This window comes from Chiloscyllium plagiosum, unplaced genomic scaffold, assembly GCF_037043375.1.
Source record: "Chiloscyllium plagiosum isolate Xiang-an unplaced genomic scaffold, Cpla_swu_hap1 HiC_scaffold_7, whole genome shotgun sequence".
Lineage (NCBI taxonomy): Eukaryota > Metazoa > Chordata > Chondrichthyes > Orectolobiformes > Hemiscylliidae > Chiloscyllium > Chiloscyllium plagiosum.
Genome location: NW_028270145.1, coordinates 71,100,999 through 71,127,629, shown reverse-complemented (window position 1 = coordinate 71,127,629; position 26,631 = coordinate 71,100,999). Strand labels below are relative to the sequence as shown.

The window sequence follows — 26,631 nt, the reverse complement described above, 5'->3', positions numbered from 1 at the left end:
ACTACCTCTTGTTGGCACCACAAGAACTAGATTCTGGTTGGGAAGGCCCAAACTGCACCTTCCTCCTCTGCTATCAACTAAGGCCCTTACATGGTCAATTAATAATTAACTCCATTCCCAGTAGATGAGAACATTGGCAGCCTTCCTAACATGTAAAGCAGAACAGACTGCTCATTGGGTTGTGGGGGCGAGGTGGTTTTGGGTGCTCCAATCTAGGAATAATCAGAGCATGGAAAGATGTCAATGTTTGGTTGCTGAAAGCCAACCCCTACACTTTCTTGCAACCCACAAGCCTCCCTCTTAATGTGACCGCTACCCTGAGTCTCTCCTGATAAGTGATTAACAGGACCAACTGCTCTTGCACATCTGCATTGCTGCACTTTCAGCAGTCCTGCATCTCATGGGGTGCTGTGGCCTGTGATTGCCTGGAACCTGCAGGCAAGGCAGAGCATCGCTACCATAGGAAGTGATCCAGCACTAATATAGCAAGATTATCATTTAGGTGCCTGATAGACAAAGAATACGCTGGATGTACCTGTCCATGTTAGTGATCGTGGTCATGGTGATTGTGGTAGTGGTGGTGGGTGAATGGGTGTGATGGAGGGTTTGGTAGCACTTTGCAAAAACCACACTTGAAAACAAAATTAGAAGATTCTGCCCAATTTTCCAGCTTTTACCACAATCTTAACATTAAGTAATAAACCTGGCACAGATGGTGACACCCCACATCCCAAGAGTCAGTTTCAGATATAGTAGTCTAGGAGTCTGCTTTTCCCAAGTTAAAGGAAACCTTGTCAATGCCAAAAAAGAAAGCCCTAAGGGGCAACTATGTCATACAAAAGGTGGTGTGTGTATGGAATGAGCTGCCAGAGGAAGTGGTAGATGTTATTACAATTACAACATTAAAATGCACCTAGACGGGTATATGAATAGTAAGTGTTGAGAGGGATATGGGCCAAGTGTTGACAAATGGGACTAGATTAACTTAGGATATCTGGTAAGCATGGACAAGTTGTTTCTGTGCTGTATATCTCTACAGCTCTATGACTGTGTTGTGCCATTTTTCCCATTTCCCACATTGGACATTTTTGTGCATCAGATTTACGTTGTGTAAGTGTTCAACTAAGTACATATGCCATTCCTAAAGATATCATGTTTGAATATTGCTACTTCTAATTCCCAACTCATTTAATTTTTTCAGAAATTTGACACCCTCGTTGGTGAAGGTGGAGGCCAAATGAGTGGAGGACAAAAGCAACGCATTGCTATTGCTCGAGCTCTTGTCAGAAATCCCAAAATTCTGTTACTAGACATGGCAACTTCAGCACTAGACAATGAGAGTGAGGCTGTTGTTCAAAATGCATTGGATAAGGTACATTTTTATTACAAAAATACAGAAAAACCATTAGCTGATATCTCTTCTTAAAGCTACATTAGCTTTTGAGCCTCCCTAGGTCCTGTATTCTTGTGAATCTGGCCTTTATTGAAAACGTACCTAGCTCATTGCTCTTCATCCTGTTGTCAGTGGCTGCATCTTCATCAGCTTTGACTTCATTTCCACGACTTCTCTCCCCAAACCTCTCTGTCCCGTTTACTCTGTACATTGATCTCTTTGATCACATTTTTGGTGAGTAGTCTTCATTAGTCATGTCTTGTCTTGATGGTCTTTTATCTTTATACTTTTCAGAAACATGTTTGGATGTATTTCAACTTTAAAGTTGTGATTTAAAGGATTATTGTTTTTGCTGATGTTCTTATTGTTGTTTTGTATGATTGTTTGACCAGTTCCTGTTGCTTTATATAAGTTAACTAATGAAGTAAATAATTATATTGAATTATTATCTGAAAGAAACTAAATTCAGAATTTCTGAAAGCATGTTGAATTCATTCCTCTGCAAAGGTTCGGTTAGGTCGAACAACGATCTCTATCGCACATCGATTGTCCACAGTAAGAAATGCAGATGTGATAATTGGCTTTGAACATGGAAGGGCTGTAGAACAGGGAAAACATGCAGAACTACTCGAAAGAAAAGGGGTTTATTTCACCTTAGTAACTTTACAAAGCCAGGGAGATAAAGCTCTCAATGAAAAAGCAAGACAAAGTAAGAATTTTTTTGTGCAACAATTATTTTCTTTCATGTTGAAAACAAAAACAATGATTGATTAATTTTCTATTGATGAGTAAACTATTTTTGCTAACTTGCCATGCTTACTCATTTCTTAGTGGCAGGAAACAGTCCTACTGAAGAGCCAAAAATTGAAAAGCAACAGTCTTTTAGAAGAGGGAGCTATCAAGCAAGTTTACGGTAAGAAGAAAACATTGTACCATGGGCACCTTGGAACAAAATCTTTCTTAGTTTTTAAATAAGTGCACACTGAGGGAACATTATTTCCAGAAATCACTAACAAAATTTTATAAGGGACCAGATTGCCATTTTAGGGCACATTACGTTTGATTGGTCATTTCTAAGCTCCCTGGCAACTGTAGTTTGATTCAGCTCTACTATTGCAGATCCGCTTAAGTGCCAATACCTCACATGTGTTTTACATTCTAAATAACATTTCATAATGCATGCAGGTAAATGGATGTCAAGCTACGCTTAGTGAGAGCTTTCATATTTTTGTCTCGGTATCTGTATTGAAACATTTCAATGCCAGTTGCTGAAAAACATTTCCTCCCTCACTGCGAGGAAATGTTGCCAACAATGGCTGGAAATATCCTCAGGGCAATAATTGATGACACACGCAACTGCACACGTGCACTGATCCAGGCATGTGCATGCACACAATTCCAGACATTATGCCATCACATTAAATACACATGTGACATAATTGAAAAGCGTACAAGCTTTTGAAATGGGGTTCAGTGGCAAAGAATCAAGGCACGGATGGAGTCGTGGATAGAGAATGGAGGGAGAGAATCAGGGTGGTTGAGTGAAGAGCAAGGGAGATGAATGGGGGGGGGGGGTGGGAGAGCTCGGTGAACTCCCTACGTCCTAAAACCCATGTCCCAAAACCCATCCCCTTCCCCCCCAACTCTCCCAAAATGTTTTAAAGTGCAGATGGTCTGGTGTCAGCAAACACAGCCTATTCTGGCAGACATTTATGGAAAGATTGATGGGATGGAATGACAGGGTACCTCTGATGGGGGAGATCAAAGAGACATAATTTTAAAGTTAGAGCTATTCCTGTCAAAAGGATACAGTACCAGAATTTGTAAGTTTCAGGTGGTCAGTTTTTTACATGGACCAGCCAACAAATAGGGTTCCATGACAACAATGTTCCCATTAAAAACAGGCTGGCATTAAGACACCATCTGGCCTCATCAAAAATCTTTCTTAGAAAAGATGTACTTTATTACCTTATCCATTCTGAACAGCATCCAGCAATCCATTGAAGAAGGCTGCAATTATTGAGACCGCAAGCAAAACACTGAGGGCACAAGCCCCATATATGTACATAAGCAGTGTCTGTTACCTGTATCATTGATGAAACAGACCAAGAAATACCAAGAATGTTTCCCCTCACTTCTCCTTTTCCCTCTGCCGCTGATGTTAAACCACATGATAACATCATCGTGTACATGCAAAGTATAGATACTGGCAAACAAGGAAGCAACTTGTACCAATATCTCCAAAGATTTTCTTTGATCACGGGGAGATCAGTAATGATTCCAGTTATCACCTAGCCATTCCAGGAGGGTTGGCAATACTATCCATGAGTCATTTCATTATTTCTCCAAAGATTTCCCTTTCTGAAAATCTAAAGTAAAAACAAAAAAAAAGAAACTGCTGGAAATTCTCAGCAGATCAGAAAACACCTTTAAGGAATAGAGTTAATGTTTCAGTTTGATGAATTGTTTCTAATTCTCTCTTTGCAAATGTCATGCGACTTGCTAAGTATTTCCAGCATATTCTACTTCATGAAAAATTTCTTTTTCATGACCTCACCAGGATTGCCACTGCCAGGCCCTTTCACACCTGCTGCATGCAATAAAATGGAGAAAAGACCCTTGATTTTCCTCTTCTTTATGTTAATGCCATTACCTGGGGTCACCTAGAGAAAGATTGCAGTGGAACTGTGCTGAAGAGAACTGTCCATTCCACCTCCAACAATTAGACCACTGAATTTCCAAACCCCTGCTAAGTCCCATTGGTGGATTCTGATTTACAAGCTTTAGGATATGCTTACTCCATTTAGGATTCATTCCAGCTTTCACCACTGCCCTTTCACTTTTCAGAAAAATCTCGCATACAATGTAATTCTTCTACTCTTGGCCTTCTGTAGTATCTTTGGACTACTGCCTACTTTAAGTTAAGTAGCGATTCAATAAATAAAGCAGAATGCTAGGAGATGATGCCTCAGTTATGCATTATAAAGCATTCAAGCTTTACAAAGGAAAATGTTTTCCTGTAACTTCCATTTACAGGCTGTATGCATCAAGAATGATTTTACACAAATGCACATTTTGGCACAATATATATTTGTATCTAATTGACTTTAACTTTGTTTGTATTAAACAATAGAGAGAGCTCAATTTGACAATGATAATAATAATTAGATAAATACTTTTTTTCTTAATGCTTTCCAAATAAACAAATTGAACTTTTTGCTATTTTAAGATACAGATTGAAAAATGTAACTGTATTAGAATCTATTAAATATCTGCAGATCCTCAATTCGCCAGCGTTCCAGGTCTCAGATGTCAAACCTACTCTCCAATTTGTCTACAACTGGAGATGTTGCTTCAACAGCCCGTTGTTCCTCTGAGTTTCCTGGTGGTGAAGAAAAGGTTCAAAATTCCATTTATTTTCTGTGAAATCCATTGCCAATTACCTGATTTTAGATTTATTATTTGAACAGAAGGAAAGTCACTCGTGATTTTAAGTTTACAATAAAAGATTAATGATCAAGTGTTCTAGGAGAATAATTGTACTGGCAATGAGCAGAGTACACAATAAATTTATCAGAATCCAGCAAGTCTATGCATACATGTCTGTTATGTCTTATTCTGTGATGCCTTTGTATCTCTCCTAAAGTACATGTCCGAGAACTGGACACAGTACCATAGCTGAGGCAAAACAAGTGTTCAATACAGGTTTATTTAATTTCCCTGCTCTTGTACTCTATTCCCCTACTGGTAAAAGGCAGGATTCTAAATGCTTCATTAACTACTGTACCAACCTATACTGCCATCATCAATGATTTCCGTCCATATACTTTCAAATACCTCTATTCCTGTACCTGCTTTTGAATTGTATTATTTATTTTACATAGTCTGTTTACATTCTTCCAACCAAAATTAATTACTTCACAATTTATTGAATTTAATTTAACATAATAACTTCTCTTTTTGACATAGGTTTTCTATAACCTATGCATTAGTTTGACAGGGAATATACAAATCTTAAAGTGAGAATTTAAAAATTATCAAATATTTCAAATCGGCTTCAATTGTCCTTCACTTAAAACTGAAAGACACTCAAGAATCAATGGCATTTCAACAATTCGATGGGTTTTGATTGAATTCACAATAATTTTCAGCAAATTATACAATTTTTATTGCCAGTACAACACTCTGCTTATTCTATCACATCGTAAAATTTTATTTTTTTTAAATAGCTGCCATCCTGTAACTTGTCTATATATTTAATTGGGACAATTTAATTATGATCTAAAAGAATTTTTTTTACAATAAGGTCATAGAGGAGGAGGAGAATATTAAGCCTGCACCAGTGACTAGGATTCTGAAATATAATATTGCTGAGTGGCCATATATGTTGCTTGGTTCATTTGGTGCTGCTGTTAATGGTGGTGTCAATCCCGTCTACGCAGTGCTGTTCAGTCAGATACTTGGGGTAAGAAGCTTTTTTCCATTTTACCGTTCGGTCAATTTGAATAACACAATCCAAAATAAATGTCTCATTTATTTCTCCAGACATTTTCCATACAAAATGAAGAACAGAAAAGGAATCAGATCAATGCAATATGCTTATTTTTTGCCATTGTTGGAATGGTATCATTTCTGACACAATTCCTACAGGTATAAACATATTTCCTTATGATAATGTATTGTTTTTTCAATTCTGACTATTCCTGCTGATTTTTTTTGTTGATCCCATTGATCTTTCATGTTTTGTGGCCTCACTATCTGCAATAAAATCTTCAGATCAGAAGTAGTATAGGTGAGGGGCAACTTTTTAATGCAGACTGGTTCATGTGTGGAATGAACTTTCCAAAGGAAGTGGTGGGTGCGGGCACAGTTACAATGTTTAAAAGACATTTGGATAAGTATATGAATAAAAAGCGTTTGGAGGGATATGGGCCAAGTGCAGGTGGATGGGATTAATTTAGTTTGAAATTATGGTCAGCATGGCCCAGTTGGACCAAAGAGTTTGTTTCCATGCCATATGATTCTACAACACTATGACTCTCAATGCAAGGACAGATTCCGGCTACTTCACCCCACCAAGATATTATAATTCCAAATTTGAAAAATGATATTTGAAACTCATGTTTAGCATGTCCACCATTGATCAGACCCTTGAGCAGAATATGAGCAAAACAATCAATTACTATTGAACTTTAGGCAATTTTGTATTTTCAATTCTTTCTCAAAGGAATGTAACATAATCCATCCAAATTAACACTAGTTAGGAATTTGACATTTTGGATGAGTAATTTGCATCCCATTCGATCCCTGATCCATATATTGATAACCTTCCATTGTACCATGTAATTTTCCAATATTTTTAATTCTGTCCTGCATTGCTATTATAGTCTGTATATTCTTTTCCAAAATTGGTTTATTTTATTTTTTGTATAGTATTACTTTTTCGCCAAATCTGGTGAAAAACTGACACGAAGACTACGGAAGTTAGGTTTCCAAGCAATGTTAGGACAAGAAATTTCCTGGTTTGATGACCACAAGAACAGCCCTGGGACGCTAACAACAAGACTTGCGACAGATGCTTCACAAGTTCAAGGGGTAAGTTAATAATTTCTGTCTGCAATAACAAAAGTATAAAGAAAATCATAATAAACATTAGAGAAGGCCAAAACACTACAAGGTCTACTTCATGAGTTCATGATTTTATTGATTAGTAAACTGATCAATGAATAACCTCAAATAAGGATGAGATTAGGTGATTGGCGGACAATGCATGCTTATAGTCCAAAGATCGTTGTTGGCATTAGGCCAATGCTATTTAATGCCTAGCTTCATTAGTCTGCTGCCATGGCTTACAAATTCTACATGATTGCCCTGTATTATCTGTATTCAGGTTGTAAGTTTACAACCTGAACATCAACCTGAGCTATAAACCTTCTCAAAGATTGCACTGTTTGTATTGTAGTCATAAATAAAGCAATCAGAGATCTTCAAGTAAATGGAATCCATGTACCATGTCTGTGATGTAGAATGTCATTGCATGGTGTCAGGAATGGGATCATTGCTACATGGTGGCAGTGATGAAACCACAGTGCACTACATGACATACAGTAATGATTGTTTATTTTAAAGTAAAATAGCAAAACAAATCAGATGGCCATACAGGCTTGTAGACCAACGGACCAATCAGAGAACAAGATACAACAGCAATCTAGAAGTTCTCACAGTATAGAAAACAAAATAAAATGAGGTTTAATCAAAAATTTAAATTCACAGAATCACAGAGGTGTTATGGCCAAGAAGAGGGCTATTCAGCCCATTATGTATGCACCAACTTTCTAAATGAGCATGTTGACTTAGTGCCATTCTCCTGACTTTCCTCATGCCCTTACAAATTTACCTGTTCAAACAATCTTCTAATGCCCTCTCGAATGCCTCAGTTATACCTGCCTCAACGATACATCTAAGCAGTGAATTCCAGACACAAAATACTCATGGTACAAAAATATTTTTCTCACATCTCATTTTCTGTTTCAGAAAATCACTTAAAATATCTATGCCCTCTAATTTTCAGTCCTTTATCATGGGAATACTTTCTCCCTATCAACTCTTTGCAGGCCTCTCTTAACCTTCTTGTCTTAAGGAGTATAGTCTGAACCTCTTCTATCCATCCTCACAACTGAAGTTTTTCCGATCTGGAATGATTCTAATAAACCTCTTTGCACTCCCTCCAATGTGTCCACATTCTTCCTAAAGTGTGGTGCCTAATACAATGCACAATATTCCAGGTGACATCTTGGACTGTGAGTATATCTGTGATGACCAGTTTCGTAGAACTAGCCAGCTGATTCAAATGTGTACTATCTCAATGGCTATTTAAAATTTGAAGGGCCATTGGGAATCAACGGTATACTGAACAAAGCTAAGCATGTCTAACTTCAAACTAAAAATCCAAAGCAAAAGCAAAAGCAGAAAGCTGAGCAGAATATTACTGAAAATACATATGAAATTTTCCATTGAAATCTGATTACTGAAAAAAATCCTACATATCAATAGTGTCTGAAAAAGGCAAAAGGACAGCAGAGAGCTGGTCACTTAATTCACTGGCATGAACTGGAAGGCCACAGAACTTCTACCTGTGTTAAATGTTTTAAGCAAAGAATGCAGCTAAGTTTCAGAGATCAATCTGTTGAGAACTAGTTAAAGAAGCTATGGAAGTACTGATGGGAATTGGTGAGAAGGGGTTACACAGAGCCAATTTGTCAGGTTTATTTGAAGACAACCAGAAAGACCCCACGAGGAAATGGGAAGTCCTAGAAGATAAGCTGCGTGTAAGAGCTGCGTGTCCTACTGGCCGACAAAAACATGAATCATTGGAGTTTGTCAGTCAATGCCCATTACAAGGGCAATACATGCAACATTTTAGAACTGAACTGTCAGAGTGGATAATGAATTCATGATTGCCTCTACACTTCTTGAGGAATTCTAAAAAGATCTGTTGGACAAAACAAAAAGTTGCAGAATTGATTCACTGTCAACAGATGGAAGTAAATACGAAGTCCTTGTAGAAAACACCTGATTCGGCTAAATCTATCAGTGTGGTAACCAGATCATAAAAATCAAACAGGCTGTTTGGTAAATGCAATCTGTTGCACACACTGCAAACCTGTCCTTCATTCCAAGCATAATGCAGAGCATTAGGTACCAAATAATACCTATACAAGAAATCTGGCTTCAAATGGGTAGCCAGAGGCTACAACGGGTCACAGCCAAACAGAAAACAGGTGGATCAATATAGCAACAGCGGCAAGGAAGAGGCCAGGGATCTATTCACCGCAAGACAAACCCATGACAAGATCAAGAGTGGAACCAAGGGATGGGCAATAGAAGTAAAATACCATGGATGCAAACTCCACACAAACAGTCTGTCCCCATGTTAATAATGTTTAACTCTTCTATTCTTCCTGCTGAACCCCACATTACCCCAGGTTAAATGGTCTCACCAAGTGAGTGGATTGCACTGTTAAATTATTTATATGTGTCATTATTGGAAGATCTAGATTATTATTCACAATAGTCCAAATCAATAGTCCTAGATCTCTGTGATAAATTTGATGCTTCTCCTTTCTGAATAATTTCTGCCAGGAGAGAATTGAGATTTCTACAAGGTTACTAGTACAGATACCAGCGGCATGGATTGGAAATTCACACATTATTCAAAGGTTGGAAAATCATTGATAGTGCATTATTAGCACTGCCAAGAAGAAAGTGTTCCCCAGCATAATGCAGAGCATTAGGTACCAAATAATACCTATACAAGAAATCTGGCTTCAAATGGGTAGCCAGAGGATACAACGGGTCACAGCCAAACAGAAAACAGGTGGATCAATATAGCAACAGCGGCAAGGAAGAGGCCAGGGATCTATTCACCGCAAGACAAACCCATGACAAGATCAAGAGTGGAACCAAGGGATGGGCAATAGAAGTAAAATACCATGGATGCAAACTCCACACAAACAGTCTGTCCCCATGTTAATAATGTTTAACTCTTCTATTCTTCCTGCTGAACCCCACATTACCCCAGGTTAAATGGTCTCACCAAGTGAGTGGATTGCACTGTTAAATTACTTATATGTGTCATTATTGGAAGATCTAGATTATTATTCACAATAGTCCAAATCAATAGTCCTAGATCTCTGTGATAAATTTGATGCTTCTCCTTTCTGAATAATTTCTGCCAGGAGAGAATTGAGATTTCTACAAGGTTACTAGTACAGATACCAGCGGCATGGATTGGAAATTCACACATTATTCAAAGGTTGGAAAATCATTGATAGTGCATTATTAGCACTGCCAAGAAGAAAGTGTTCCCCAGCACTTAAGACTCTTGAAATTGCTCTCAATAGCAAAATATGACTTAACTGTGGCAAGGGATCAAGCTTTAATTATAATGAAATAATACAAAAACATGAGGTTTGGAACAAACTTTTATAGTGCTCTGCTGTAAAATATCATGAGTTCCTTTCCTGCAAGCTGCCCAACCTTTCCATAATTTTAGGGATATTGAACAAGGCCTCATGCAAGTTTAGAGCCGAAAATGTGTTGCTGGAAAGGCGCAGCAGGTCAGGCAGCATCCAAGGAGCAGGAGAATCGATGTTTCAGGCATGAGCCCTTCTTCATGCCCGAAACGTCGATTCTCCTGCTCCTTAGATGCTGCCTGACCTGCTGCGCTTTTCCAGCAACACATTTTCTGCTCTGATCTCCAGCATCTGCAGACCTCACTTTCTCCTCATGCAAGTTTAGGCTATTTAGTGCTCAATTAGGGAGTCACTTGCTGCCTGGCCACTCTTTTGTGGCTGGCAGGAGGAAGTTAGTTTGGCATATCTGTTTGTGGCTCAGGCAGAAAAGAGTACGAGTGTATCTTTCACAGACCTCCTTTTCTGATCAGAAGCATCCTTCTGCCCTGTTGGATGCCTGCCACCCTACTGCCTGTGCATCATATCCCCCTAACACGCCAAGTGGCTTGTGGAGTTTAAATTCAGGTAATAAAATCTTGAATTAAAAGCTAATCTCTGGAGATATGACCATGACAATTATCATCACAAATCCATTTGGTACACTGATGATCTTTAGGGAAGCAATTCTTCCATCAATATCTAGCCCGACCTATATGTGACTCCAGACCCACAGCAATGCAATCAAATCTTAACTGCTCCGTGAAATGGTGGAGCAAACTGCTCAGTTCAAGGGTAATTGGGCAACAAATGCTGTCCTTCATAGTGACAGCCCCATCCCATGAAAAAATTTAAGAAGTTATGTAAATGAACTGGTGTTTATGTTGTATCATGGATGCAATTCTATAATGGGTTTTCTATTGTTTTTCTTTCTTCAGGCAACGGGATCTCAGATTGGAATGATAGTGAATTCTCTTACCAATATAGGAGTGTCCTTGATCATCGCTTTCTATTTTAGCTGGAAACTAACTTTAGTTATACTCTGTTTTCTACCTTTTCTGGCACTGTCTGGTGCCCTGCAAGCTAGAATGTTAACAGGATTTGCAAATCAGGATAAACAAGCCCTTGAAGTTGCAGGCCAGGTATACTTCAGTTTATTGTCTTTTTTGATACATAAAATTTTGTCTAATTCCAACAATCATATTCTCAATTCATTACTTTCTTAATCTTTAGATTTCCAGTGAAGCCCTGAGTAACATCCGAACAATAGCTGGCTTAGCAAAGGAGAAAATGTTTGTGCAATTGTATCAGGCACAGTTAGAAGCCCCTTACAGAGCTGCAATTAAAAAGGCGAATGTTTATGGCTTATGTTTTGGCTTTTCCCAATCCATAATTTTCTTGGCCAATGCTGCATCATATAGATTTGGTGGTTATTTGGTTGTTGCTGAGAGCCTTCATTTCAGCATTGTATTCAGGTACAATTACCATATTTTAAAATTAAAAAAATTGTATCATTTGTAAGTCACAAAGTTTAATAGCTTTAAATTCAATCATGTTACTTTATTTCAGAGTTATTTCTGCCATAGTAACCAGTGGTACAGCACTGGGAAGAGCCTCGTCATACACCCCAGACTATGCAAAGGCTAAAATAGCTGCTGCACGCTTCTTTCAATTGGTAGATCGCGTTTCCAAAATCAACATCTACAGTGATGAAGGAGAAAAATGGGTATTGCATGAATTTTCATTCATAGCAAGCTAAGCTTTAACTTCAGAACGATGATGCATCATGTTAATAAGTTTCAAATTACCTATTTTAAATATAACATTTATGCTAGTTTGATGCATCAAGGAACCAAAAACTGAAGGTAAGCCTTTTTTAAAAAATTGGCTGGCATTGCAAACGTTATATGATGGACCCTCTCCACAGCTCATCTTGATGCAGAACACATTTGATAGATTGCTGCAATTATCCTCTTTCTTGGAAGTGATCTGCAGGAGTAAAATCAGAATAGCTGGAAAAACTCAGTTAGCCTGGTAGCATCTGTGCAGAGAAAGCAGACTTAACATTTGTGATCTACAGAGTCTAATTTGTCTAATGTGGTTGAAGGAAACGACTTAATAATCTAAGTGGCTCTTGCCTTGAAGTTTTAAACCGGGTAGGCAAATGCAATGATGTACAAGTGACCTTGGTGAGATGGACATTGTTACTAAGATTATGAAGGAGAACTTGATGTTTGGTGTCATTCTTCCTGGTCCAAAGCTGTTTCCTCACTTGAGTCCATGTGATGTTGTCATTCAGTCAGTGCTTTATAAGCTCCTCAACATTAAAGCTTTCAGACCCTTACACTCTTATTTATGTAACATCAAGCAATCAAGTGATTTATGAAATTAGTTAACAATTCTATATAAAGTAACAGAGACTGGAGGCAATGACAAAACTATAACACTCTCTAGGAGTTGGACAATTGAGGAATTTTATGTAGTCATCATAACACTGATGTTGTGTTGAAGTATATAAGTCACTGAATCCAATAGTTTTGAGGACTTATGCCATTTGTTAGCTAATATGACAGAGTTCATACTAAATGTTTTCAACTATGTTGTGTTACAAGTTATAAAGAGAAATGATTGTAAGTAAGTGTTCCTTCATATGGATAATGCATTTCTTTCATCCAATTCCTAAACTCTGTTCTTGAGAATCTTCAGTAAAGGAATCAATAGACAAGCAGACTGCTTGACAGAAAGATTGGCTGGTGTGTTTAATAATAGAAGTAGATATACTTTGCACAAAGAACTGATTGTGAATTCAGTGCAGTTAAGGAAATGAAAAGGTAGTTGGGGCATGGGAGAATGGGGTTTTATCTTTTACCCTAATCAGATGCAAATTCAGAACAGTGAGCCTACTATGTGCTTAAAGCCAATGTCTGATGGCTCGAACTCTTTTTCAGACCGTGCCTCATTCATGGACATAGGAAGAGGAGAAAGTCACTTAATTCGTTGAGACGTTTTTGCTATTCAATGAGATTGTGGATGATCTGTGCTGCAATACCATGTGCTTACCCTGTTTAAAACTTTAAAGGGTTGTCCCTTCACTCTGAGGCTGTGCCTTCAGGTCCTAATCTCTCCTACTAGGGGAAATATCTACCCCACATTCTGTAAGTTTCAATGAGATCCCCTATCATCCTTCTAAACTCTATCAAATACAGACCCAGAGTCCTCAACTGCTTCGCATATGACAAGTCCTTTATTCCTGGGTTCCTTCTTGTAAACCTGCTTTGGACCCTCTCCAATGCCAGCACATCCTTCCTTAGATCCAAAACTACTCACAATCTTCCAAATGTGGTCTGACCAGAGCCTTATACAGTCTCAGCAGTACGTTCCTGCTCCTGTATTCTAGCCCTCTCAAAATGAATACCAACATTGCATTTGTCTTCCTAACAGCCAACTGAATCTGCATGTTAACCCTAAGAGATCCTGAACTAGGACTAAGTTCCTTTGTTCTTTAGATTTCCAAAACCGTTTCCCATTTAGAAAATAGTCTATAACTTTGTTCTTCCTACCAAAGTGCATAAGCTCACAATTTCCCACAATGGATTCCATCTGCCACTTCTTCGCCCACTCTTCAGGCCTGTCCAAATCTTTCTGCAGCCTCCTACCTCCTCAACACCACCTGTCTTTCCACCTTTCTCTGAGTCATTTGCAAATGTAGCAACAGTGCCCTCAGTTCCTTCGTTCAGATCTTTAATGCATAACTGAATGGCTGTGATCCCAAAACTGATCCCTGTGGAACTCCACTAGTCATCAGCTACCATCTTGAAAAGGACCCCTTTATTCCCTCTCCAAACCTTCTGCCAGTCAGCTTGTTCTCTATTCAAGCCACCACCTTGCCCCTAACACTATGGTCTCTTATCTTATTTAGCAGCCTCTTGTGTGGCACCTTGTCAAAGGGCTGACTATGTCTTCGGTCTTCTGTTCACGTTTAAGACAGACTACAATTAATCGGTTACTCTACTCAATAATGTATTTCAATGCTATGGAATTAGTAAAGATACTGAGAAGAGTCCACAGATTTAGTTTGAGAGATTTGAAATTTAACTCTAAACTGAAAATGTTTAAGGCAAAAAACAGATTTCGCATTGTCTTACATTCCTATAGCAAAGCCTGAACAAGAAGGCATACATTTTGTCAAGATCATGATGATCTATACTTCACTGACCACTCACCTCTACAAGAAGAGAGCCTTCTACAGATTAGACCAGTTATTCAAGAGGCGTAGAATCATAGAATCCTAGAACCACTACAATGTGGAAGCTGGCCTTTTGAGCATCGAGTCGATAGCAACCCTCCCAAGAGCATTGCACGCAGACCAACCTGCTATCCTATCCCTGTAACCCTGCATTTCCCATGGCTAATCCACCAAGCCTGTACCTCTTTGGACTATGGCAGGACATTGGAGTACCCAGAAGAAACCCACACAGATATAGAATATGTGCAAGCTCTACACAATCACCCGAGGCTGGAACAGAATCCAGGTTTCTGGCACTGTGAGACAGCAATGCTAACCATTGAGCCACTATGTCCCCTAGAAGGTGGTCCAAATAACAAACTTGTATCATCTAATGCATTACATGCTACTATAAAGAATTTGAGTAAGCATGGAGCGGTTGAAAGCATTGGTGGACAATATATACCACAACATCTCCTCTCTTTAGTTCAACCTGTTTAGGCACGTGTCTGGGCTAAGATGAGACCTGAACCTGGGCCTCCCAGGTCAGAGCTTAAAAATGTGTTGCTGGTAAAGCGCAGCAGGTCAGGCAGCATCAAAGGAGAAGGAGAATTGATGTTTCGGGCATAAGCCCTGATTCCTGAAGAAGAGCTTATGCCCGAAACATCGATTCTCCTTCTCCTTTGATGCTGCCTGACCTGCTGCGCTTTACCAGCAACACATTTGTAAGCTCTGATCCCCACATTTGCAGTCCTCACTTTCTCCTCCCAGGTCAGAAGCAGGGACACTGCCAATGTGTCCTCAACAGCCTCAACATTGAGAAGCTGAATTCCCAGCCACCTTGGAAAGAGATAAGAACAAGATTTGGTTAACCAAACTCCATATTAATGCATTCACAAGGCAAGTTTGGGATTGGGTACCGAGGAGGAGTGATAATCATTATCACAATTTAAGCTCCAGATCAGAGACTTGGAGTCACTGATCATGGAGCTAGCTGCATTACTCTGGTAGGGACTAGACAAAAGGTGTGATGGCCAAAGGCAAGGTCAAAGGTTTACTTTATGATCCTGGCATGCTCTCCTGTACCTTACGACTCATCAGGAGCATTCCAAGAAGTCCTTACTTCTTAAGGCAGTCTAGCCTTCCTTCTGCAGCTGAGTTCCTGAGCCCAGGAAAATCAATGAGCAATGTTACATTTAGATTTCCAATTCCAATTTGAAAGCCTCATTTATATATGATAAAGAAAGAATTGACAAGTCATAATGAATTATCATAACACTGTTTCATTTTCAGGCACCTGACTGCATCTTCTGTTTTTTTTAACAGAACAACTTTAAAGGTGAAATTGACTTTATTGACTGCAAATTTACATATCCTTCTCGACCGGACTTCCAAGTTCTAAATGGCCTTTCAATTTCGGTTATGCCTGGGCAAACACTAGCCTTTGTTGGCAGTAGTGGATGTGGAAAAAGCACCAGTGTGCAATTGCTTGAGCGGTTTTATGACCCTAATGAGGGAAATGTGGTGAGAGATTATATTCTATTCTAATCTGTTGTGTCTACTTTTAAAAAAAGCCCTTCGCTTAACTAACTCCTTTTTATTTGTTTCATTAATTTCAGTTAATTGATGGCCATAGCACAGAAACTGTAAATGCTGCCTTTTTAAGGTCTAAAATTGGAATAGTGTCACAGGAGCCTGTACTTTTTGACTGCAGCATTGCAGAGAATATTAAATATGGTGACAACCATCGTCAAGTCAGTATGAATGATGTAATTGCAGCTGCAAAGAAGGCTCAGCTCCATGACTTTGTGATGTCATTACCAAAGGTATGGTTTGGAATTGTATGTTATTTCTACTATATAATGTGCCATGTGCTTTGGTAATAATGTGTAATGGGATCATCAGAATTGTATGACAGCTGCAAGTTTCCCTGATTGTTCAATTGACAAAGTCAGCATTAAATTAAGATACAACAGTAAGAAGGCTGCCAATTCAACTCCCAGCATGAGTTGAATTAGCTGTTTCAGCATCGCAGATGTAATGATCTCATAAAATTATGCTGCAGAATGAGGTAATTTTACTCTCTAGAGTAAAAACTACTTAGTCCCATTCCCCTGCCTACTCCCTGTGGCTGCGCAAATGTTTTCTCTTCAGGCGTTCATTCAATTTTGTTTTGAAGACCTTCAATTGAATCTGCTTCCACCACACTCAGGCAGTACATTCCAGACTCTAACCATGAACTGTGTTAAAGCATTATTCCTTATGTTGCTGTTACTTCTTTTGCATTAAAAAGTAGTCCTCTGTTTTTTCAGTCTTCTATCAATTGAAAGTTCTCCTATTCTGAGCAGATCCCACATGAGTTTAAACTCCTATATCAAATATCCTCTTAATTTTTACTTATCCAGAGAGTACAATCCCATGTTCTTCAATCAATCCATGCAGAGGGATAGCCACTTTTGTGTATTAGTTCGCATCTGCTTTCCAGATAATGTTACTGGCTGCCAGCAATGTGAAGAAGAGAGCTAAACCCTGTAAGCCTCACCCTATTTGTACACAATCTCTCTGTGCCGTTACAAAATACCCACATTTTAAAAAGTTAAATCTGAAATTAGCAAATATAAAATTCTTCTTGAAGCTTGTGACCAGCATGGTTACTGGTCAGCAAATTTCCCTCTAACAATTGTTTCCACTGCATGGAACTAAGGTCCATGAATGGTGGTAGCTTCCAGAGTGGAAAATCAATATGTTAGGACAGGGACATATATCGAACCTCCTAGAGGTTATGTATCCTTGTAATCCATGGGTAACATTACTTGTCAATACACAGCGGAGTCCCAAGAAATCACTACATTCCCAAGCTTGATTCATTGAAACTACAGTAGCGCCTCGACTTACGAACTTAATCCGTTCGGGACCCGGTTTGTGAACCGAAACGTTCGCGAACTGAATCAATTTTCCCATTGTTCAGATATTTCCGGAGTCTTTTCTCTTTTTGTCTCTTGGAGGTTGGAGATGCCACAAGGAAACGATCCATAGAAACTTGTTTTTTTCTTTGTTGCAGAATTTTCCAAAAATGGGACATCACATTGTCATTTAAAATGTTCACTGCTCTGTTGGTCATAGTTTTATTAGGGTGATGCCTTTCAACAAAAGCCTGCACTTCACTCCATTTGCTACAAATGTCTTTGATTTGAACACTTGATACATCTTCCCTCTCTTCTTCCTCCTCTTCAGAATGCTCCTGCTGCATAACCTTTACCTGCTCCTGTTGCAATTCAATAAGATCTTCGGTGCTGAGTTCTTGTCTGTGGTCCTCCACCAGCTCCGCCACATCATCCTTGTCAACCTCAAAGCCCATATTTTGGCCCAGGGTCACAATCCCGTTCACTACATTTACTGATGTCTCCTCCTCAAAACCCTCGAAGTCTCTCTCAGGTACACAAGCTAGCCAAAGTTTCCTCCAGGCCGACTGTAACGTACAGAAAGAGACCTCATTCCATGCCTTATCAATAAGGCTTATGCAGTGGAGGATATTGAAGTGGTCCTTCCAGTACTGACGAAGGGTCAAATCTGTGTTGTTGGTGACCTTCAAACACCTCGCGAACAGAGCCTTGGTTTATAATTTTTTGAAATTTGCAATGACATTCTGGTCCATGGGTTGGATGAGAGGAGTGGTGTTGGAAGGAAGGAACTTTAGTTTTATGAAGTCGTATTCAATGTCCAAGTCTTCTCCCACATTTGGAGGATGGGCAGGAGCATTGTCCATTACTAGAAGACACTTAAGTGACAAATTATTTTTTTCAAGATATTCCTTGACAGCTGGTGCAAAAACTTCCGTCAACCATTCCATAAAAATCATTCGCATGACCCAAGCCTTGCTATTCGCCCTCCACATTACCGGGAGTTTAGCCTTCAATACATTATTGCGTTTAAAAACGCGAGGATTTTCAGAGTGGTAGACTAATAGAGGCTTAATCTTGCAATCCCCACTTGCATTCGCGCACAATAAAAGCGTTAATCTGTCCTTCATTGGTTTGTGGCCCGGTAGTGCCTTCTCTTCTTGGGTTATGTAGGTTCTTTTCGGCATTTTTTTCCAGAAAGTCCAGTTTCACCACAGTTAAAAACTTGATGTGAGACATAACTTTCATCTTTGACAAACTTATTGAATTCCTTCACAAAGTCCTCCGCTGCCTTTTCGTCTGAACTAGCTGCTTCTCCATGCCTTATTACACTATGGATTCCAGTTTGTCGACGAAATTTATCAAATCAGCCTCTGCTGGCTTTAAATTCTTCAATGCTAGCAGTACTTGTACTCGGCGGTTTCGCCAACAAATCACGGTATATGTGTAGAAGCTTCTCACAGATTATAGTCCCGTTAACACTATCTCCAGAAAGCTCTTTTTGATTTATCCAAACTAATAATAATTTTTCAACCGCGTCTAACAATTTAGGCCTTTGCTTTGTTAAAATAGTCACTCTTTTAGCCACACCAGCTGCCTTAGTGCCTCTTTGTTCTTTAGGATAATAGATAGTCGATTTCGCTATGTTGTACTGAATAACGAGATCAGATACGCGAGCACCATTCTCGTGTTTAGCTATTATTTCCTTCTTCGTTTCCACAGTAATACGTTTAGGCTTCTTAACACCACTATCACGACCACTTTTCACTTTCTTGGGAGCCATAATGAGGGCTAATTTGATGCAAAAAACAAAAAAAAGCGTAAGAATGCTTGGACGTTGGATGTTCACAGCGTGTGCGCCAAAGACGAACTGACTGAGATCACGCGGGGCCCGAGAACTTTAGCATTCAAAGTGTGCGTAGCAAAGCAGAACAATGATAATGAAACGAAACCACAGGCTTTTTGCGTTCATACGTACGTTGAAGCAAAATTTTACGTACAGTCCTGTTCGTAAACCGATTTGTTCGTGAACGGGCTCGTTCGTATGTCGAGGCGCTACTGTATTTCAACAATGCCCCTTCTGCCATGTGTAAGATCAAATATTTTCAAATTCATATGGACTGCATTACATCCACTGCACCAGGCTGCATCTGCTGATGCTTTTGCAGTAGTAGGAAGAAAAGATAAAGATTATGTCCATAATTCGCACTTATGCATGCAAGTGGCATGCAAGGAAGGGCTGGTATTCAGTAGAAAGAGATGTTACATAATTGTGTCACAGATCGACTTTTTGAGTTCTATTTGTTTCAGTACAGGCATACATCCTGAAATTTAACTTGAATATTGCAAGCAATAAAAACGCCAACAGCTACAAATAGAAATAGCAAATGATTTCACACTATGGAAACTATGGAAAAACACTACTGAAGGATGGCTTGATTTTATTTAGCATGTCTATGAACACATGATACCATATTGGTCTTTTTGGGATGAGTTAGATGTCCCCTGAGAAGTCATTTTTCAAAGGAAGGGACGTCATCATATGAGAAATTTTGTGACCTGATATTCTTCAACAACTACATTACTCAGACATGGCGGCACATTGAATGAGAAGGCTCACAAGGGAATCTGCATAATTGCCAGATATTAACAGTGACACTGAAACTCTTGTCAAGAATTGCAAGACATGTCAAGTATATATGCTACTTCAAAGAACCACTGTTACATGAAACACCTTTCATCCTGGTCCAAAATCACATCCAACCTTCATCACATCCACTGTCAGCACTGATCACTTTACCAAGTGCCCCATTATTAATCAATTATACGACATGTCCAATGCGACAATCGCGCACACCCTAAGGTCCACTTTTAGTTTATTCAGCACCCCTTGAGTGCTCAATACAAATAATGGTCTGCTAATTATCGGTAAAACATTCAAAGAATAAATAGAGTATTGATCACACTACTTCTTCCCATCATATCCAAAGTCCAACACATTGCAAATTGATATTTGTTATGATCCCAGCTGATGTGATTACTGAACAGGTCAAATTCCAAACTGAAACCTGGCTTGATAGATCACATTTAGTTTTGTTTTGGCTTTAAATGATAGCTTTTGCTATAATCTTGGTTGTGTGCTGATCAATGGTTTTGCCAAATCATCCCTAGTTGTTTGTGGTTGGTACTACAAAATGTTTGCTGAAAGGAGAGGCATGGAACATAAGCATGCGATGTTGTAGATTTTGTTTTAACAAAAACACAGATTTATTAACCAAAAGAAGATAAAATAGAGTACACCAAATTATTTACTGATAACACAACTTCAAGGAGTTTTAAACACACAGTAAATGTATAATCCCCAAACACTCCTTTACACATTCCCAAAAATAAATCTCTTGTGCAGAAGCCAAAAAAGCATCCCTTTTACAGGGCTCATAGCAGAGAAATAAAGTATATTCCTAACATTTTATTATGCTTAAGGTAAGTATGACTTTGACTTCTAAACTGGAAATGACGATAACTTCTTCCTGGAATTATCAGACACCTTAGTTTAAACCTCAGCGTCAAGTAATCTCTTCATGTTTTCATCCCAACAATTTGGTTTGAGACTATCACTAACTCTTTATTCTAAGTAAGGAGATCTGGTTTTGCTATTTTCTCCCTTTCTTAGGAGCACTGCTCTATACAACCACCACTCTCCAAGGACTTCTCAGAACTGCCTCAAAACAATGTAAAACTGAAAAGAAGAGTATTTTCCTTTAGGCTATGGGTGATTCCTCAAACCTTAAAAAAAAACGTAGTCTAGAAATTTCCAAAACTTAAAGCTCAATGTTTACTAGCTAAATCATGAATCATCCTAAGGTAAACAGAAAGCATTTGTATTGCCAAAGGAGCTCTCACAAACTTCTTACAAATCAATTATTAACTTCTGATAGACAAAAAGCCAATATGCCACTAACCCAAAATTCAAAATCAAATCTTAAAATAAATATTACATACAGACATAGGAAATCTGAAAGGTTATATCACATGTTTGACAATAATCATGATTTGGAGATGCCAGTGTTGGACTGAGGTGTACAAAGTTAAAAATCACACAACACCAGGTTATAGTCCAACAGGTTTAATTGGAAGCACACTAGTTTTCAGAGCGACACTCCTTCATCAGGTGGTAATGGAGGGCTCGATCGTAACACAGAATTTATAGAAAAAATTTACAGTGTGATGTAACTGAAATTATACGTTGAAAAGTTGATTATCTGTTAAGCCTTTCATCTGTTAGAATACAGTGATAGTTTCACTTCTTTCATGTGTAAATTACAAAACCTTTTTTTTAAAGTTGCATTCTCGGGTTAGCTGTTAACAATGGTGATAGCTAGACAATATGTTGAAGGTGTTAGCCCCCTGTGTTCTCTGTCTATGACCTGATGTTTAGATTGATTCTAATGTAAAAAGTGAGATAACAGAGTTTTACATAAATTCATGCAGTTTTTGAGCTCAGAGTTCGACATGAATGCATGCAGTTTTTGAGCAAAGTACATAACTCTGCAAGTACAAATTCACCCCACAAAATATACGTGTGAACACTTCAGTGGCCCAGGACATTCAGCCTCGGACCTTCGGGTGACCATCCTCCAAGGTGGACTTCAGGACAGGCAGCAGAGAAAAGTGGCCGAGCAGAGGCTGATAGCTAAGTTCGGTACCCATAGGGAGGGCCTCAACCGGGACCTTGTGTTCATGTCACATGTGGGGTGAATTTGTACTTGCAGAGTTACATTGTACTTTGCTCAAAAACTGCATGCATTCATGTAGAACTCTGAGCTCAAAAACTGCATGAATTTATGTAAAACTCTGTTATCTCACTTTTTACATTAGAATCAATCTAAACATCAGGTCATAGACAGAGAACACAGGGGGCTAACACCTTCAACATATTGTCTAGCTATCACCATTGTTAACAGCTAACCTGAGAATGCAACTTTAAAAAAAGGTTTTGTGATTTACACATGAAAAAAGTGAAACTATCACTGTATTCTAACAGATGAAAGGCTTAACAGACAATCAATTTTTCAATGTATAATTTCAGTTACATCACACTGTAAATTTTTGCTATAAATTCTGTGTTACGATCGAGCCCTCCACTATCACCTGATGAAGGAGCGTCGCTCCGAAATCTAGTGTGCTTCCAATTAAACCTGTTGGACTATAACCTGGTGTTGTGTGATTTTTAAGTTTGACAGTAACATCTCGAAGTACAGTCATTCCATCATTGGCACTGCTCATTTGACACATCAGTTTGTACCAATTTACAAACTCGTATAAAAGTACTTTTTTTGAAAACCAACAGCTGTTCGTAAAACTGCAATAGAAGATGATAAATATGTATGACAAAAATGTCATGTCAAACAACAAATTCATATCGAGGAACTCACAGAATAATAATCAACTCAGCTGACAAGAATGCGCTCAGAAGCTGAGATCCTATGAGGTTCATATACATGACTGTGAAATTATAATTCAGAAGTGAGGACATGTTAGGTCTCTCAATTGCCTCTCAGTCCTGTTGTATTGTATTTGAGATGCCAGACACAAACAGGAGTATTATGGACTTCAATAAGATGTTTGACAAGGTTCCCCATGGGAGACTGATTAGCAAGGTTGTATCTCACAGAATACAAGGAGAACTAGCCATTTGGATACAGAACTAGCTCAAAGGTAGAAGACAGAGAGTGGTGGTGGAGGGTTGTTTTTCAGACTGGAGGCCTGTGACCAGTGGAGTGCCACAAGGATTGGTGCTGGGTCCTATACTTTTTGTCATTTACATAAATGATTTGGATGCGAGCATAAGAGGTACAGTTAGTAAGTTTGCAGATGACACCAAAGTTGGAGGTGTAGTGGACAGCGAAGAGGGTTACCTCAGATTACAACAGGATCTTGACCAGATGGGCCAATGGGCTGAGAAGTGGCAGATGGTGTTTAATTCAGATAAATGCGAGGTGCTGCATTTTGGGAAAGCAAATCTTAGCAGGACTTATACACTTAATTGTAAGATCCTAGGGAGTGTTGCTGAACACAGAGACCTTAGAGTGCAGGTAGATAGGATAGTGAAGAAAGCGTTTGGTATGCTTTCCTTTATTGGTCATATTGAGTACAGGAGTTGGGAGGTCATGTTGTGGCTGTACAGGACATTGGTTAGGCCACTGTTGGAATATTGCATGCAATTCTGGTATCCTTTCTATCGGAAAGATGTTGTGAAACTTGAAAGGGTTCAGAAAAGATTTACTAGGATGTTGCCAAGGTTGGAGGATTTGAGCTAGAGGGAGAGGCTGAACAGGCTGGGGTGTCAGAGGCTGAGGGGTGACCTTATAGAGGTTTACAAAATTATGAGGAGCATGGATAGAGTAAATAGGCAACGTTTTTTCCCTGGGGTTGGGGAGTCCAGAATAGAGGGCATAGGTTTAGGGTGAGAGGAGAAAGATATAAAAGAGACCTAAGGGGCAACTGTTTCACACAGAGGTTGGTACGTGTATGGAATGAGCTGCCAGAGGAAGTGGTAGAGGTTGGTACAATTGCAACATTTAAGAGGCATTTGGATGGGTATATGAATAGGAAGGGATATGGACTGGGTGCTGGCAGGTGGGATTAGATTGGGTTGGGATATCTGGTCAGCATGGACCGAAGGGTCTGTTTCCATGCTGTACATCTCTATGACTCTATGACTGATGACTTTGGGAAAGCAATGGCAGCTTCAGCTTCAGACAAACTCTCCACCATGAGATCTGGATGTACCCGCTAACTATCTACATGTTATAAAGACTCTCCCATTAATGTAAAAAGTTTGGTTTTCTTTTGAAAAGGAGGAGAATGTTTTATGTCTATCTTTGCCTTTAAGAAACATTATCTTTAAAGGCCACAGGTACTTTGCATATAGACATCTGCATTTCTTCCTAGTAGCATTCTGATTGAAAGTGTGCAAACATTACATGTGGAACACAATTGGTCTGCTGTAGTGCATGTCTTGTAACTTACATACTGCTTCTTTAAAAAAACTGTGCAGTTAATCAATTTCTCAGGAGTGACATTAGACCAATACCATTAATATAGCACTGTCAAGATCTTAGCTGTGAACCTGCAAGGAAACAGATTGCCCCCACCCTGCAGTCCCAGACCAATGTTTTAGAGGAAATCTAAGGAGGTTTGTTCCCCACCCCCACCAGACATTCAATGTACAGGACAACACCCTAGTGCTCATGAACCAAACTTCCAGTTATGGATGAAAAGTTTTGGGAAGATTATGGTTTGTGTCCATAACTTTCCACTTTCACTTCCTTCAATATCCTTGGATGTATCACACATGGCCCTGGTGATTTATCAACAATAAGCACAGCTCAAGCTACCCAAGGCTCCCTCTTTATTAAGTTTTAGCAATCCTGCATCTTTCCTGTATTTGGGTGCTGCGGTGTAAGGGAAGAGACTGCAATTTCAGTTAATCAGTTTTACTGAACTAGGAAGGGGATAGTCATCCTGAGTTCTTGCTTTAGATTGTTATCCAATGACTTTAGCCTCATAGTTTTGACATGTGGGTAGCAGGTAATGGATTCAACCTTTAAGTTTCAAAGGACAATCAATGACATGGGCTTTATAAATACAAAGTTGACCAAGTTAGTAGTTTTTTTAGTTATATGTAAGATTACAATGCTATGTTTAGATTACATTACATTACTTACAGTGTGGAAACAGGCCCTTCGGCCCAACAAGTCCACACCGACCCGCCGAAGCGCAACCCACCCAGACCCATTCCCCTACATTTACCCCTTCACCTAACACTACGGACAATTTAACTTGGCCAATTCACTTAACCTGCACATTTTTGGACTGTGGGAGGAAACCGGAGCACCCGGAGGAAACCCACGCAGACACGGGGAGAACATGCAAACTCCACACAGAGAGTCGCCTGAGGCGGGAATTGAACCCGGGTCTCTGGCGCTGTGAGGCAGCAGTGCTAACCACTGTGCCACCATGCCATCCATGTTCTAGAATACATCTATGCGTTCATATCTGAAATAAACATTAAAATCTCCTAAAGGTCAAATTATTCAAACACATTGGCTTCATATGTATTTCTGGTTTGTTTTACAGGAATATGATACTGATGTGGGTGCTCAGGGTTCTCAGTTATCACGTGGACAAAAACAACGTATTGCTATAGCTCGAGCCATTGTCCGGGATCCAAAAATTCTTTTACTGGATGAAGCTACATCTGCACTAGATACAGAGAGTGAAAAGGTACTAACAATTAAAATATTGAGGTATGATTAATTAAAGGATGGCGATACCTGCAGATGTGTTAGAAATCTCTAATACACCTTCTGGCTAAATGAGTTATTTGTTTTGTCATCAGATCAGCAATCATAAGATATATTGTGGACTTCAGTATACTTGCAGTTATCTTTTAACCTCAATTTGTTTTGTTTCAAATCAATTCCTTTTTCACTTCAACATGACATTTGTAATTTCCAATATCTATATGCTTTGTGTAATATAAAATTACAAGAATAGATTTTATAAGATTATTGACTAACTGTAGTTCGGGCCTCTGTGCAGTCACACAGAGATGGCTTGTTCAGTATTGCTGAGAAAAGACACATTTTGTCAAAACTTTTTGTCTTGCACTCATTAGGACAATTTGCAGGAACAGCAATTCAGAATCAATTGGACAGTATTTGCGAGATGATCTTGAGTGCGTGATTAATTATGCTGAACCAATTTAAGATTGTCACTTAGGTTTGCAGTGTGACGCACTGCATGTGCTGGAAACTACATTGAGTAAAATACGGAGGATTTTTTTGCAGAAAGAACATATACACACACTGCACCTGTTACAACTTGGTAAATAAAAGGTAATAGCCATTCATTCACTGGTTCATTTCTCAGGGCAATCAATTTATAATTTAAATAAAACCTGGCAACTAACTATTACTCAGCATCAATGGGTGGAATATTATAGGGGCTTAAGTGAGGTGGGCTACGGTGAGATTTGTGGAGCCACTGAACCTGAAACTTTAACTCTGCTTTCTCTTCACAAATGTTGCCAGACCTGTTAAGCTTTTCCAGCAATTTATGTTTTTATTTTCTGGACACTGAGAAACCTTGACATGG

General features: G+C 39.1%; 1 protein-coding gene across 2 annotated transcripts in view; it reads left to right on the top strand.

Moving 5' to 3' along the window:
* Nucleotides 1-26,631, top strand: part of LOC122551656 (ATP binding cassette subfamily B member 11a) — a 105,321-nt gene that overhangs the window by 56,746 nt on the left and 21,944 nt on the right. For both annotated transcript variants that reach the window (XR_015757705.1, XM_043693934.2), the window contains exons 16-28: nucleotides 1,202-1,372; nucleotides 1,901-2,102; nucleotides 2,225-2,306; nucleotides 4,672-4,792; nucleotides 5,700-5,858; nucleotides 5,939-6,043; nucleotides 6,827-6,988; nucleotides 11,283-11,486; nucleotides 11,578-11,819; nucleotides 11,914-12,070; nucleotides 15,896-16,093; nucleotides 16,189-16,395; nucleotides 25,612-25,758. Coding sequence is in view for 1 of the 2 variants with exons in the window: in XM_043693934.2 (XP_043549869.2) it covers nucleotides 1,202-1,372; nucleotides 1,901-2,102; nucleotides 2,225-2,306; nucleotides 4,672-4,792; nucleotides 5,700-5,858; nucleotides 5,939-6,043; nucleotides 6,827-6,988; nucleotides 11,283-11,486; nucleotides 11,578-11,819; nucleotides 11,914-12,070; nucleotides 15,896-16,093; nucleotides 16,189-16,395; nucleotides 25,612-25,758 (2,157 nt within the window). In the remaining variant the exon portion in view is untranslated. The remainder of the gene's footprint in view (nucleotides 1-1,201; nucleotides 1,373-1,900; nucleotides 2,103-2,224; nucleotides 2,307-4,671; nucleotides 4,793-5,699; nucleotides 5,859-5,938; nucleotides 6,044-6,826; nucleotides 6,989-11,282; nucleotides 11,487-11,577; nucleotides 11,820-11,913; nucleotides 12,071-15,895; nucleotides 16,094-16,188; nucleotides 16,396-25,611; nucleotides 25,759-26,631) is intronic.